The sequence below is a fragment of the Prionailurus viverrinus genome, chromosome E2, assembly GCF_022837055.1.
Source record: "Prionailurus viverrinus isolate Anna chromosome E2, UM_Priviv_1.0, whole genome shotgun sequence".
NCBI classification, from domain to species: domain Eukaryota; kingdom Metazoa; phylum Chordata; class Mammalia; order Carnivora; family Felidae; genus Prionailurus; species Prionailurus viverrinus.
The window spans coordinates 48851128-48866569 of NC_062575.1; the positions used below are offsets into that span (position 1 = coordinate 48851128).

The window sequence follows — 15442 nt, forward strand, 5'->3', positions numbered from 1 at the left end:
CCATCAGCCTGGCACTTCTGTGCCTAGCCTTATGACTCTTGGGTGCCTTCCCACATGCTGACCGCCTTGTGCCTTACCCTGAACCCCTCACCACCTCTGTTCCCAATGCTCTAGTTCCCAGATGTCCCTGAATGTCCTATGCCCATGCTGCTGCACCCCATGTCTCCAGTTTCCCATGAGTCTCACTGGGCACCCCCACCTGAGGCCAGGTCTTGATGGCCACGCCTGGGGGTGTGGGCCAGAGGGCACAAGGTGCCCAGGGGTAGGGTTGGGGATGGGGCTGAGTCAGAGCTCAAAACACTGTTCAGGAATGAGGCCCACCCTCCCACCAGCACCTGCCTCACCTGGCCGTGCCTCAGCAGATCTAGCCTTCTGACAGGTGCCTGGCACAGGGCCCAGAGGTGGGGAGAGGGTGGGGGCTGTGCACTGTCTGGAACTGGGCTTGTTTCCAGGAATGTCTCTCAGTATCTCTGTCTCTATCTTTGTTTCATCTCTCACTCTCAATTTCTGTTTCTTTCTTCATCTCTCTCTCTTTCTGTTTTACTCTCAGTACCTGCTTCTGTTCATATCTGTATCCCTCCCAGTTTATCTTACCCTTAATCTCCCTCTTCCCTGTCTCCCTGCCTCTATCTCTGCCATGGATCTCCTTCCCTGTCAGCCTTTCTGTCCAGGAACCCAATGACTGGCAAGGAGTGTGGGCAGGCCCCCTGCCCCCTGCCGCCCTACCCCCCCCCCCCCCCCCCCCCCGTTACAGGGGCTGACTCCAGAGACAGCAGGGGTGCTGCGGGGTGTGCCCTCCCCTGACCTGGCCCCATCCCACTGTGTCAGGCTTTCAGATGAACTGCTTTCTCTGGGTCTCTTCGAGAGCTGGCATTTGTTGTTCCCTTCTGTATCCCCAGCACTAAAATACACAGTGGGGGCTCAGTAAATGTTGAACCAATGCATGACTCTCTGTATCCCGAATTCTGTCTGTTTCTATCTCTAACTTAGACTCTATTTTTCTCAGTTTCTGTCTTGCTGAATCCTTGTGACTGTCTCTCTTCTTGTGTCTCTGTCTCATCTTGTGTGTGTGTGTGTGTGTGTATTTATTTTGAGAGAGAGAGAGAGAGAGAGAGAGAGAGAGAGAGAGAGAGAGAGAGAATGAGTAGGGGAGGGGCAGAGAGAGAGGGAGAGAGAGAATCCCAAGTAGGCTCTGCACTGTCAGTGCAGAACCTGACTCAGGGTGCGATCTCATGAACCTCAAGATCATGCCCTGAGCCGAAGTCGGATGCTTCACTGCCTCAGCCACCCAGGCGCCCCTCTATCTCTGTTTTAGCATCTCCTGTCTTCCTTCTCTCTGAGCATCTGTCCACTGTCTCTCTGTCTCACTCCTGGTCTTTGGTTTTCATGATCTCTCCCATCTGTCTCTGCATCTCTTGGTCTCTCCTGTCTCTCTCCAACTCTTTTTCAGTATTTCCATGTGTTTCTCTTTGCTGTTGTCTCCCCATCTTTCTTTCTCGGGACCTCTGAGTCTCTCCCTCTCTCTCTCCACCTCTGCGTCCCTGCCTGGGCCCTTGGGGCAGACTCTTGTTGGCCTGTGGTGGGAACAGCATGGGGATAAAGGAGCCGACGCCTATGGGTGTGGGGACCGCCTATAAGTCTCAGCAGAGTGTGTTGTGTCCTAGCTTCTGGATGGCCTTGGGGAGGCCCCATTTAGAGTACGGTCACCTAAGCCACCTCTGCCCATGGCTGGGGGGCCACCGCCCCTCTGACTCTGGCTCCTTGGAGCTTAAGATGCCTGCCTACTCATTGAGAAAAGCTTCTGTCAGCAGGATGTCAGGCTAACAAGCCCAGTCTCAGGTTGGGAGGCCCCATGCCTGGGACTGCTATCCCTACCCCAGAGGGAGACATTGCAAGACAAGGGAATAGTCTTTCAGGCTTCCTGGTGCCTCCCTTCCCCCCTTCATTGCCCTTCTTCTCTGGCTTTCTCTGGCCATTTCTGTTTCTTTCTTTGTCTCTCTCTCTCTCCTCTCTGTCTCCCCATTTCTCCGTCCCTGTACCCCTCTGCATTGCTCTGTGTCTCTGACTTGTGAGGTGGAGGGGACCAGCGTTGGAGTCTGCATCCTGATCCCAGCTCCGTCGCCCTCCGGCCGTGTGATCTTGGCCAAGGCATTTCATCTCTCTGAGTCTCTAAAAGTGTAACATGCATCTTTGCCTCACAGGGAGATTTAAACGGGGCCTTAGAGTGAATAGGAAGCACTGTGTAAGTTTGAGTAAATGTTATTTCTCAGTCTCTGTGTGTCTACCGCTCAGTCTCTCATGTTCTCCCTGCTTATATCTCCATCTTTGTACTGCATCTCTGGGCCGACCGCATCCTTATGTCTCTAGACTGCTGTCTTTTTCTCTGCCTGGGTTTCTCTGCCTCTCTGTCGTCAGGCCTCACAGCCCTTATTACCCTGGGAAACAATTTCTCCCAGTTTTTAGCCACTCTAAGGGTGACGGTAGAACCGGTCACTTTGGTGTCTCCTTTCTTTTTTTTTTTTTAAATTTTTTTCAACGTTTTTTATTTATTTTTGGGACAGAGAGAGACAGAGCATGAACGGGGGAGGGGCAGAGAGAGAGGGAGACACAGAATCGGAAACAGGCTCCAGGCTCTGAGCCATCAGCCCAGAGCCCGACGCGGGGCTCGAACCCCCGGACCGCGAGATCGTGACCTGGCTGAAGTCGGACGCTTAACCAACTGCGCCACCCAGGCGCCCCTGGTGTCTCCTTTCTCTGCAGCCAGACATTCCTTCCCCCCGTCCTGGGGGACCGTCCTCTCTACAATTCAGCCCAGGCAGTTGGAATCTTTTACAATTTACTAGAAAATGATTCAAACGGCCCCCAAGAGGGCGCGCAATAGGAACGAGGCAAGCACTTCCCCTTCCCTTTGCGCTTCTCTGCTTCTGGGGGGCGCCGACCAGGTCGAGATGGGGGCGCGGACGGACCGGTAGGCGGCAGGCTCAGGTGCGGGGAAGCGAGTGTGACAGCGAGAGGGATCACGGGCACAGTTGGAACGAGAAGAGGACGGCGCCAGCCCCACGGCGGGCCTCCCGGCGCCCTGGCGGATCTGGAAGGGCCGCGGCGTCAGCGCGCGCGCAGGCACACCTGGAAAGGCCGCGGTAAGTTGCCGAGCCCGGAGCTGAGCGGCGTCAGGTCGATGTCCTCGGGCGCCCCCAGCGGCTGCAGCGAGAAGTTCTGCAGGATGGCGGTGAGGTAGAGGAAGAGCTCCATGCGCGCCAGCGACTCGCCCAGGCACACTCGGCGACCTGCGGGGGTGGGGAGGTGGCCCAGGAGCGGTGAGATGAGACGGGGTGAGGGGCTCCGGTCCCAAATTCTCGGAGAAAAACATATGAAGCTAAGGGTTGGAGACGTCACAGACCCACCCATCTAAAGATCTGTAAAGGTGCTTTAAATCCGGGACCAAGAAGGATCTGGCCAACGATACAAGGGCGAGTTCCCGGGTTCCAATCCCGACTCTGCAGTTACGAGTTCTGTGATCTTGGGCAAGCCAGTTTCTGGGTATGTAGAATGGGGATGATAAAAAGTGAAATGAGGGGCGCCTGGGTGGCTCAGTCGGTTGTTGAGCAGCCGACTTCGGCTCAGGTCATGATCTCGCGGTCCGTGGTTCGAGGCCCGCGTCGGGCTCTGTGCTGACAGCTCGGAGCCTGGAGCCTGTTTCAGATTCTGTGTCTCCCTCTCTCTGACCCTCCCCCCTTCATGCTCTGTCTCTCTCTGTCTCAAAAATAAATAAACGTTAAAGAAAAAGTGAAATGAAATAAAATGGGGATAATAGTACCTCATTAGAGTGTTGTGAATGGTAAATTCAGGTAAAGAAATGAGAATATGATGCCATGTAGGTCATTGCGTGTCATAGGTTACTCTAGGCAGTATTGATGTTAAGCTAATCCTCATAATAATTCCAAGAGGTGGGCCTTATCATTCTCCACTTTATAGACGTGGAAGTTGAGGCACAGAGAGGTGAAGTAACCTATTCCAGGCCGTTAAAGCTGGGGGATGACTGAGCTGGGGTCTGGCTGTAAAACCTAACTCTTAGCCACCACTCTAATAGGTCTTCTTAAAAGTTTTGCCTGGCACACAGTAGACAATATGTAAGTGGCTTATTATTATTCCTCCTTCCTCCTTTTTATTTCTGCTACTGGGTTGAACAGGAAAGATATTTTTTCGGCAGGATGAAGACCAAAGCCAAGGAAAACTAGAACTGCTCACCTGCGCCACCCAGTGGCTGACGGTGACCCCCTCCCAAGTTGAATTAATATCCTGCCTCCCCGCTTCCCTCCGCAAGGATTTTAGTCATTATCTGCCTATAGGAACAGAGTTCGGAGTGAGAACATGAGGATGCGGTGGGATAAAGAAGTGAGAGGGTTTGAGAGTGGAATTAGGACTGAAGAAAAAAAAAAGGTGTCGGGGGGGGGCGGGGAGGGAGGGGGGCGGTGCGTCTGGGTGGCTGAGTCCGTGAAGCATCCGGCTCTTAATTTCGGCTCAGATCATGATCTGGGGGTTGGTGAGACTGAGCCCCAAGTCTGGCTCTGCGCTGGCAGAGGGGAGCCTGCTTAGGATTCTCTCTCACCTTCACTCCCTGCCCTTCCCCTGCTCGTGCCCTGTCTCTCTCTCTATCTCAAAATAAAAAAAAATTAAAAAAAAAAAAAAGGACTGAGGAATGTAGGTAGGAATATGGGGCCCCAAAGACCCTGACTCTTGCCCCTGTGGTTCTCACCGGCTGAGAAGGGCATGAAGGCAGGGCTCTTCTTGAAGGACTGATTGGCATCCAGAAAATGCTCAGGGTTGAATTCCTGGGGCGTCAGGAACTGGCTGGGATCATAGTGGACTGTATTAAGGAGGGTAATGACATCCGTGCCCTGTGTGAGTAGGGAGGCAGAATCAGTGGGGTAGAAAATCTGGGAGACTCTCAAGCTAAAACTTCTATTTGACCGGGCTGGAGGTCCCAGGGACTTGAGAAGGGGATGTGAAGCATAGGAGTCCATCAGGGATTCAGGAAATGTGTGTCACTGTCTGGGGTCCCAAGTGGGTGCTGGAAGCTGTGTGCACAGGGATGGGGGAGGTTTGGGGTTTCTGGGAAGAGGGAGAGGTCTCAGAACAGTGCTTAGGCACAGGGGACCCCCAGGATGAAGTCTAAGAGCCTGGGGATGCTGGAGAGGGGTTAGGGAACCTGTCATGGGGAAGAGATCTGGAGTTCAGGGTCAGGATCCAGTCCATTTCAGTACCGAATAGGGTCTTGGGAAGGGGCTGAGGCTCTGGATTTAAGAGCCTCAGATGTCTGTTGCTGGGGCTTGGGATGCCAGTCGCTAAGGCCCAGGGTACTGATTGCTAGGGCCTGGGATCCTCCTTGCTAGAGCCCCGGAAGCCATTAGCAAATCTGGGATGCCTCTTCTAGTGTGCCAGCTGTCCATTGCCAGATGCCCAGCACACCTTGGGTATCTGGAAGCCGCGAAAGGCTGTGTCCCGGGTGACGCGGTGCGGCAAGTTCATGGGGATGACGTCTGCGAAGCGCTGCACCTCGTGGATCACCGCATCTGTATAAGCCATGGCCGCTCGGTCCTCCAGCGCCGGCAGCCGCGCCCGTCCCACAACGCTGTCGATCTCCTCCTGTACGCGGGCTGCAGGTGGAGAGGGGAGCCTAGTCGGGGGTACCAGAGGGCTCGACTGGGCTGGGGAGCCGGGTATGCTTGTGTGGGCGGGGTCCAGCCCCTGCTTCCCAGTAGGAGGGCCGCTGCAGAGGTCCCTGTGGGGGTTAGCGGGGGCCACGGAGGGAAGGGTTGGTTTGAGAGTTGTAGGTGAGGACGAAAATTTGTTTGGTGCAAGGGCTCCTAGGGGCGGGGTTGGGCGGGAGGGGCTTAGGGGCTGCCTGGAGTCCAGGTCCCCGATGGGAGGATCTGGCCCGCTGGGGGGTGGGTCGAGTGGGTGGGCTGTGCGTAGCTCCGAGAGATCCCGGATGCGGCAGGCGGCGTGGACCCTAATAGACTCTGTGCCGGAGGCCAGGGTTCCGGGATCTGCCCAGAGGCCGGGTTTGGGCGAGATGGGGTCGCAGACCGTGCTGTGTGGGCAGGTGGTCAGACTTTGTGGGTCAGACTGATGGTTCCTGGCTGGCCCTGCGGCTGAGGCTCAGGGCCAGGCTCTAGGCGGACTGGGAGATCCCCGCTCCGAGGCCGGACGCGTGCTGGGTGGTCAGGGTCAGAGGTGGGCCGCAAAGCAAGACCATGAGGGCGGGGTCCGGGGTCCAGGGTCCGGCAAGCTGTGTGGACCGCGGGAACCGTGTGGGTGGGCTGGGCCTCCGTGTGGGTTTGTGGGTTTGGCTGTGGGTCCCGGGCGTAAGCCGGAGGATTGGGCTGTCTGGCATGCTGGGCGGGGCTTCGAGGCGAGCGAGCTGAGGCCCGTGGGGCAGGCGTGCGGAGCGGGTGTGGCCCTTGGCGCTGTGGGCAGGCTTGGGGCGCGCGCACCTTGCACTTTTGGGTACTTCATGAGCACAAGGAAGGCGTGGCGCAGCGTGGTGCCCACGGTCTCGGTGCCCCCAAAGAGCAGGTTATGTGTGGTCATCAGCAGGGTATCCATGTGGAAGTGGCTGTGCGGGTCTTGCTTCTCCTGCGGAGGTTGAGGGGCGGGGATATGAGCCCGGGCCAGGAGATCCCGCCCGGACACTGACCACAGGCTCAGCTCTGCACAACCCCCGTTGGGTGTCAGCTCAGTCCCTCCTCTGTTTAACTTTCTTTCGGTCGGGGAAGCTGGGGAGTGCGTAAGGGCTGGCTAGAGAAAATCTCAGCCGCAGGGCCCACAATTAACAGAGCCTTAGGGACTTCTTAATGAGCTGTTAATCGGGGCGGGCCGTGGCCCCCAGTGGCTCTGGGCTCCCGCCGAGCAGAGCCGGGTGTTCTAACTGCACTTCCCGGGAGGCAGGGAGATCATTCTCAAACCCGCTCAACCCGGGATCCTCGTTGGCTTGAGGCTGGGGCAGCAGGTCAGATCAGGGATGAGACTTCCAGGCCGGGCTTACTTGTGCCATCTTGCTGAGGAAGCAATCGATGAAGTCGCGGGGAGAGCTGGGGTCGAGGGAGTCCTGGTGGTCGCGGACGCTGCGGGCGATGAGGTCCTTCATGCGCCCGAAGTTCCGGAAAAGGCGTCGGTGCGGCCCAGGTAACCAGTCCAGGACGCTTGGAAAGACGTTGTACAACTGGGGGCGGGGGGAGGGTCGGAGGGGTTTGGAGGATCAGGCAGTGTGTGGGGGGCAGAGGCCGGTGAGGTCAGGGCGGAGCAGGTAGGCACGGGCGGGCGGAGTCTTGAGGGTCAGTTAGGTTCTGGAGAGGCCGAGGTGGAGCGGGGACTCTGTGTGTGGCAACTTGGTGGAGAGAGTGATCTTAGGCTAGGCGGGGTGGGGCCAGACGGGAAAGGGCGGGGCCAGACGGGAAAGGGCGGGGCCAGACAGGGTCAAGCGCACCTCTTCCCCGCCCGCTGTTTCCCCTATGTCCCAGGACGAACCCCAACCCTGTACCCCCGCCAACTAGGCCTCCTGACCTCTCCCCAGGGGGTGCTCATGATTTGGAAGTTGTCATTGATGAGGCGGATAATGGTGAGCAGACGTTCATCGTCGTAGTCAAAGCGGCTGCCGAAGATCACAGAGCAGATGATGTTCGACACCGAGCGGCTGAGCACGAACGTGGGGTCGAAGGGCTTGCCTGAGGGTCAGGGGCAGAATGAGTCAAGGGGCACATTGTGCAACACACCGGATTCCTGAATGGCAGTACAACGAGGCAAGGTCACTTGGAGCACACAAAACAAGTGCTCGTCGGCCACCCAGCATGCGTCATAAACAACCGCAAGAGTACCTGGCAACGCAGAACCCACAAGGCCCTGCGGCACATCCACACCACCACCAAGCAACGGAACAGGCTCCTCTTCGCCATCCGACCCGCAGCACGCACCACACGCAATAAACAGCACAACACAATACTACATCAGCGCCTGACAACACTACAGCCTCAGCCAGCAGTGACACAGCGACACAACCCCTGACACCCAGTGGTCTGACCACTGAAGGGACCGCAGAAAATAGCCCATTGGCCGTGCCACACAGCACGGCCCAGAAAACTGAGTCTGGAGGTAGATAGATACAGTTTGGACTTGGCCTTGGCTTCTTAATCTCTGTGTGACCTGGGCAAACTGACTTCCCTTCTCTGCACCTCAGCTTTCTCGTCTGTAAAATGGGCTTGGTGACAGTCTTCTCCTCGTGGGGCTGGTGGAAGGAGTTGGAAGGGTGACTGGGTAAGGGCCTGGCCCATCCTGAGCCTGTATAAGCCGGGGTGCTGTGGTTGGCTGAATAATCCCCCCCCGCCCCCCCCGCAAATGTCCACGTCCTAATCTCTAAGAGCCTGTGAACCTGTGATTAAATTAAGGACTTTGAGATGGGGAGATTATTCTCTGGCTTATCCGAGTGGATCTAATGTAATTACAATGGAGGCGGAAGGGTCTGAGTAAGAAAAGGTGATGTGATGATGGAGAGGGAGAGTGAGGGAGGAGGGAGAGAGAGAGAGATAGAAATACAGATATTGGGAGATGCTGTGTTGCTGGCTTTGAAGAAGAGGGGAAGGGACCATGAGGTCAGGAACGTGGGTGGCCTCTAGAGGCTGGAAAAGGCAAGGAAATGGATTTTCCCCTAGAGTTTCCAGGAGTCAGCTCTGCCCACCCGTTTTAGTTTTAGACTTCGGATTCCAGAACTGTAAGAGAATAAATGTGTGCTGCTTTAAGTCACTAAGTTTGCGGCTTTTTTTTTTGTTTTAAGTAGCAGCTACAGGAAACTAACTCAGGCAGTTATTCCTTTACTTACATCCCATCATTCCAACCCTGCAGCATCATTTTTTTTTTTTTTCCTGTCAAAAGCCAGCAAGATTTGGAGATCAGGGTAGAGGGCTGTCTGCCTCTCTGTGTTTTAGTTTCTTCTCCTGTAAAATGGGGTTTAAAATAGGACTCCTGCTTAGGTTTGGGTGATTGTTCAAGGAGGTAATATACACGAAATTCTTGGAACAGTGCTGGCCCATGGTAGGCACCATGTGAGTGTCTTTATTCTTAACTCTTTTTTTTTTTTTTCATGGGTGGGCAGTTTTGAGCTGGGTTTTACACCCCAGTTCTGCCACTTCCTGGGCACATGACTTAACCTTTCTGGGCCTGAGGTTCATCACTTGTAATAGCTTCCTAGGGTTTCAGGGGACGTGGGATGTGTTCATATGTGTGAAGAGTTTAGTACAGCCCCTGGTCTCAGGAAGTACTCAGTAAACGGGCATTCATGTGCAAAGTGTGGACCTTGGTGTCGGCAAGAACCGGGTTTAAACCTTTGCTTCTCCACTGACTAGCTTGATCATTTCAAGACAGTTGGTTGATCTCTATGCCTTTGTTTCCTCCTCTGCAAAATGGATCGTTCTGAGGCTCCAGGGGCTTATGCACGAAAGTGTGCTTAACACAGGGCCCCCATAAGTGGTGTGGTGTCAAGAGTATCATCATCATGGGGCGCCTGGGGGGCTCAGTCGGTTGGGCGTCCGACTTTAGCTCAGGTCGTGATTTCACAGTTTGTGAGTTGGAGCCCTGTGTCAGGCTCTGCTGACAGCTCAGAGCCTGGAGCCTGCTGTGGATTATGTGTCTCTTTCTCTCTCTGTCCCACCCCTGCTTGCGCTCTGTCTCTCTCAAAAATGAATAAATGTTAAAAAAAAAAAGTATCATCATCATCATCATCATCATCACCATCCACCACAATGATACACACTGCATTCAGAATACCACGCAGGGACAGCGCAACGAACAACCACCACATAACCCGTCTTGCTGCCGTACCTCAGAGAACATAGCACCTGGAGCTGACCCACCTCCAGGGGGCACCACTCTCACCGTGGGCCAAGTGAGGAGCCGCCAGCAGTTTTAAGTTCACGCCCACACTCTCTGGCAGTCCTGATGACTAAGTAAGATGGATGTGAGTTAGGCGTATCAACTGCGTTCGAGGACCAACCTTCAGTTTTCCGTAGCTCCGCCAGCAGGAAGCGGCCTTCCTCCAGGATCCGCTCCTCGATGCTCTTCTTACCCATCCCGAAGTTCCGCAGAATCTGGATGGAGAACCTCCTCAGGGCCTTCCACCGGTCCCCATTAGAGAAGGCGAGGCCTGGTGAGAAGGGGAGAGGCCAGCTCTACTGATGGCTTATTTCCAAGACCGTCGCCACCTGAGTCCCCTTTCCCAGTGTCTTCTGGGGGAGAGACTCAGAGTGTGGAATCTACCCCCTCCCAGGAAGCCCTTCCTAACCCTCCAGGCCAGGTCAGGTGCCTTCTCTGAGGTTCCCTAGGGCCATGGGCTTCCTCACCATAGTCCTGATCTCTCTGTTTCCCTCATCACAGACCTGATCACTCTAGACCATCACTGTCTGGCCATGGGGCTATCTCCTTCTCTACGCTGTGAAGATGGGGGGTGGAGGGGCTGTCTTGGTCACCACCTTGTCCCTAGCATTGTCCAGCGCCGGCCTTACCACACAGGAGGTGCTGGTGATTGCTTATTAATTAATGAAAGCACAAACGAGGGAGAAAAGCAAGAGAAATAAACATTAGGACCTTGTCTAGGAACCTTCTTTCCCTGGACTCGGGGTCTTTGCACAGGCTAGTCCTTCCAGAACACTCTTCAACATCTGTCTGCTCCTGAATGGTGGTCCTCATCTTTTAAGTCTCAGCTTAGAGGTCCCTTCCTCCGCGATGCCCTTGCTGACCCTCCCTTGGCTGGCTCAGGCACTTGCCGCTGGTCTCCTACAGCTCCCCATTCCAGCCCTGACTACGCTAGGTGGTCATAATTTGGTGATGGGGCTACAATAGGATAAGGTCTCCCGATGTGTTTGTCTCTGGTTTCCCTGGAGCAAGCAGAGAACTAAAAGCGAAAGAAGAAAAAACGACGCTGATTGCCTTGCACCGTCTGCCTTATCTCATTGACTTGGAACAAACAGCTTTCTCATCCCAGCCAACTCAGGGTCAGAGAGAGGAAGCCACTTGTCCAAAGGCACACACCCAGGAAGGAGCAGAACCCTGTTGTTATCCTTTGTACTATGTAAGGAAGAACTAGTAACAGATAAAATATGCATCCAGATGGTTTCTGTGTGGCAAGTAGAAAGAAACCGCTACTGTCTCCACTTCCTTGTACCTGGTGTACCTGGACGGGTGAGGTCATCAGACCAAGACCGGGAAGGGGACATGAAGGTGGAATGTGTACTCAATGCGCTGGGTTTTTTGTTTGTTTTAAAGCTTATTTTGAGAGAGAGGGAGAGGGAAGAGAGAGAGAGAGAGAGAGAGAGAGAGACTCCCAAGCAGGTTCCATATGCCATCAGCGCAGAGCCCGATGTGGGGCTTGATCTCACCAACAGTGAGATCATGACCTGAGCTGAAATCAAGAGCTGGATGCTTAATCCACTGAGCCACCCAGGTGCCCCTGTTCTTGCTTTCAACTAGAGCTCTTTGCTTCCAAATCCTGGAGCAGCTGGTACCCACCTAGTGAAGGGGACAGGAGGAGCCCCAGGGGTTCTTTAGGGGGAGAAGGATAGTTGAGGATGCAGGTCTCCAGGATCCCCGTTTCAATCAGAGCAACTTTCTGCCAATCTTATCTCTTTCTCCCCCTCCCTTTCCCTTGTCATTTATTGGGCTTTGTCTTATGGCTTTCTCTGAATAAAAGATTTATGTTAAAAAAAAAAAGAAGAGGGGCGCCTGGGTGGCGCAGTCGGTTAAGCGTCTGACTTCAGCCAGGTCACGATCTCGCAGTCCGTGAGTTCGAGCCCCGCGTCGGGCTCTGGGCTGATGGCTCAGAGCCTGGAGCCTGTTTCCGATTCTGTGTCTCCCTCTCTCTCTACCCCTCCCCCGTTCATGCTCTGTCTCTCTCTGTCCCAAAAATAAATAAAAACATTGAAAAAAAAATTTAAAAAAAAAAAGAAGAAAGAAAGAAACAGGGTGCCTGGGTGGCTCAGTCAGTTAAGCGTCCAGATTTGGTTCCGATCATGATCTCATGGTTCATGGCTTTGAGCCCCGCGTCGGGCTCTGTGCTGATAGCTCGGAGCCTGGAGGCTGCTATAGATTCTGTGTCTCCCTCTCCCTCTATCCCTCCCCTGCTCACACTCTGTCTCTTTCTCTCAAAAATAAAATAAACATTAAAAAAAATTTTAAGAAAAAAAGAAAGAAAACCCAGAAGACTAGGTGATTTCCAAACCTGAGGAGGACAGGGTATTGAGATAGGAGAGGTTTGGAGTTGATGTGAGTTGTTGGCTAGGTGGGATGGACCTGGGTTTGGATTGGGATGGGATGGAGGAGGAGGGATTATGGGGTTGATGATAAATTGAGGTTGCTGATGGGAATAGAGTTGTATAGAATGGAAAAGACTGGTAGATTGGGCTTGAGATTAGCTTGGGGCTGGGTGGATATGTGCTGGGGTTAGTTTTGGTGATGGCAGTTTGATTAGGGTTGAAAATGAAACTGAAACGAGCAACTTCAATGGGTGATTGGGATAGAAGATAGGGCTGGGGCTGGGGAGAAAAATAATGGTGGAGTTCAGTTTGATGGTCAGGATGGGGTTGATAACAGATTTTAATGTGGGGTTTGGGAGAGGGTTCATAATGAGAATGGAGGTTGGAGGGAGATGAAGTCAGTGTTGCAGGTAACAATGAAAGTTGAGGTTGGAATGGGGAACATGGAGGTAGGGTTGACGAGGACTGGCTTGAGGTGGACAATGTGGGCTGGGCCAGATAATTTGCCCACTTGACTGAGATGGAGATTTGATAATGTGGTTAAGGCTAGAGATAGGGATTGGGATGAGAATGGGGCTGGAGTTGGACGCAGGTGGGGGATTGGTGTGGAAGCGCATTTCAAAATGGTGGTGGGATTTGGGGATGGAGAAGGTGGAACTGAGTCTACCTAGACTAGCACTGTCTGGCTCCATCCCAGCTGGTGTCATTGGTGAGATCAGTAGCCCTGAGTGTCACCAAAATTGGGAGGACAGTCCCCTACCCTTATCCCCTCCCTCAATGTGGAGTGAGCTGGAGAGGGGAGAAGATGGGGAGCAGGCTTACCATTGCCCTTAGTGAAGTTGAGAAAGGTGGGGTAGTCGCCGCGGCCACTAAAATCGTCCCCTTGGTCCACAAGGGCCTCCTTCACGGTTTGGTACCCGCTGAGGACCACTACGCGTCTGGGCCCCAGGTACACTGTGTACACCGAGCCATAGACCTTGCTCAGCTGAGGGTAGGAAAACAGACGTCATGGGGGGGAGGGTCTGGGACCCTGGGACCCCTCCTCCTGTTCCTCCCTTCTCACCCAACCCTAGGTCCTTGCACCTTGGTAAGAGAAGTCAGCATGTCTTGGGAGCGAAGCTGCAGCAGGTTTCCCAGGAGTGGGAGAGGCCTAGGGCCTGGGGGCAGCCGGCTCTTGCCCCTCGAATTGAGCATCAGGAACACACAGGTGAGAGCCAGGAGCAGGAGCAAGATGGCTGTGCTCATACTGTCTATGGTGAAAGCAGCCGCAGACATCTGGGGAGCGAAGTGGGAGAGCATAGGACCCGCAGGGCCAGGGAGGGAGCAAGATCCCTTCACTCTGCAGCTCCTGGGACTTGCCTCCCCCACACCCTGGAAATGGGGGCAGAAGAAAAGAAGGAAGGAGGGGCACCTGGGTGTTTCAGCTGGTTAGACATTGGACTCTTGATTTCTGCTCAGGTCATGATCTCGTGGTTCCCTGAGTTTGAGCCCCGCCTTGGGATCCTCTCTCTCCCTATCTCTCTGCCCCTCCCCTGCTTGGGCTATCTCTCTAAATAAATAAATAAATAAATAAATAAATAAATAAATGTTAAAAAAAAGAGAGAGAGAGAAGGGAGGAGATAGAGAGGCAGGGAGAGGGAACAACCAAGGCCTGAGGGGACAGAAGTGAGGGGTGGGGGCAGAGAAGGAAAAAAAGGGCATGGAGACCAGGAGAAAACAGAGGCAGAGGCAGTCAAAATGCAGAGAGACCGACAGCAAGAGAGACAGCAACGGAACAGAGACCGATGGAGAGATGGAGACAGAGAGACAGAGATACACATGGAGATAATGAGGTATTTGGAAAAACCAAGTAAGATATCGGAATATCTATAGATGTCTCTCTGTCATCTGTCTGTCATCATCTGCTGTCTATCATGAGACTGACTCTCACGCAGAGTGATTAGAGATAGAGACACGCAAGGACAGAGACAGACAAATCAAAGCACAGAGCTAGAGACAGACAGAAGAGAGGCGGACAGACAGACACACACTTCCTGAGAGACTTAGAGATGGGCACTGAAAGGTAGAGAAAGGGCAAGAGAGAGACAGACACACACACACACACACACACACAGAACATTAGACAGACACCTAGAAACAGAGGCCAAGACAGACTGAGACAGAGAAGGGGGCAGAATCAGATAGAAAAGAATCAGGGGTTCTGACCCCATGGGCTCAGGGCTCATTCCACAGATGCCACCCGCTGGGTAAAGAGCCAGTGATCAAGACCCAGTGCCCAGCCTACCGTGAGGTCTAAAACATTTGTCATATGAACGAACAGAGCCAGAGAGAGCCCCAGAAACACAGGCCCAGAGACCCTGAGAACCCTCAGAAGAGGAAAAGGGAGATCCCGGACAATCGTAGTGACAAGGAAATGAAGCCGATGACCCCGCTCTTGAGAGCCACCTTCCTCCTCTGTGACCCGCACTTGGCCCTTTACCTGCTGAACTTCTAGGACGGCTGAGATATGATCTGCTCCAGGCGTGTGCCCTGTGGCTCTGTGGCCTGGGGAGAAGGGGGCTGCTCTTAAATCACCTCTGTCCACAAGCCCATGCCCCTCCACACCCAGTTTTCCCAGTGACTTTTAATCCCTTTCACTTTTATACCTTACCTTGGGAGCAGCCCGGGCTTGCAGCCAGTTGGAGTGATGCCTTGGGTGGGTGCCATCCCTTGGGAACCCTCCACTGGCCTCTTTCGGGCTGACCTCAACACCCATTCCTGTGGTCAGTAGTGGCCGTTTTCCCTGGAGTGGGGCAAAATCTCCATTTGTTTGCCATTCGGAGCCCTGAGTCTGGTTTTCGGTTTGACCCGGGGTTTTGGGGCTGGGCAAAATGAGCCAGGGGTGGGGGCAGGGTCTCTTTGGTGTTTTAGGCACTTGGTTCTATTCATCTGGGGTCAAGTTCATTTCTGCCTGTGACTGCACATGACCTCAGGCAAGTTCCTTTCTGTCCTGGGCTGGAGTTCTCCCATTCTCTGGAGCCTGTTCACAGCCCTCTGGCCATTCTCCATCTCTTGTGGTTTGTCTCTGAGTTTCTGTATCTGTCTCACTTTGCTTCTGCCTCTGAATCTTTTTTGTCTCTCTTTATGTCTCTGTCTCTCTTGTT

The 15442-nt window shown here is 54.0% G+C and overlaps 1 protein-coding gene across 3 annotated transcripts; it reads right to left on the reverse strand.

The window, feature by feature from the left end:
• Positions 1-2667: 2667 nt before the first annotated feature.
• Positions 2668-15057, reverse strand: LOC125153667 (cytochrome P450 2F5). Of its 3 annotated transcripts, XM_047837060.1 has the most exons (11): positions 14950-15057; positions 14779-14843; positions 13383-13574; positions 13122-13284; positions 10046-10195; positions 7567-7727; positions 7049-7225; positions 6498-6639; positions 5470-5657; positions 4757-4898; positions 2668-3287 (listed from the first exon to the last, which is right to left on the reverse strand). In XM_047837060.1, exons 3-11 carry the CDS (start codon positions 13572-13574, stop codon positions 3106-3108), a joined length of 1497 nt encoding a protein of 498 aa, XP_047693016.1. In that variant the 5' UTR covers positions 14779-14843; positions 14950-15057; the 3' UTR covers positions 2668-3105. The 3 variants fall into 3 exon arrangements, with proteins under 3 accessions (XP_047693016.1, XP_047693017.1, XP_047693015.1); XM_047837061.1 differs by lacking the exon at positions 14950-15057 and having other exon boundaries at positions 14779-14851; XM_047837059.1 differs by lacking the exons at positions 14779-14843; positions 14950-15057 and having other exon boundaries at positions 13383-13623.
• Between the last annotated feature and the right edge of the window lie 385 nt (positions 15058-15442).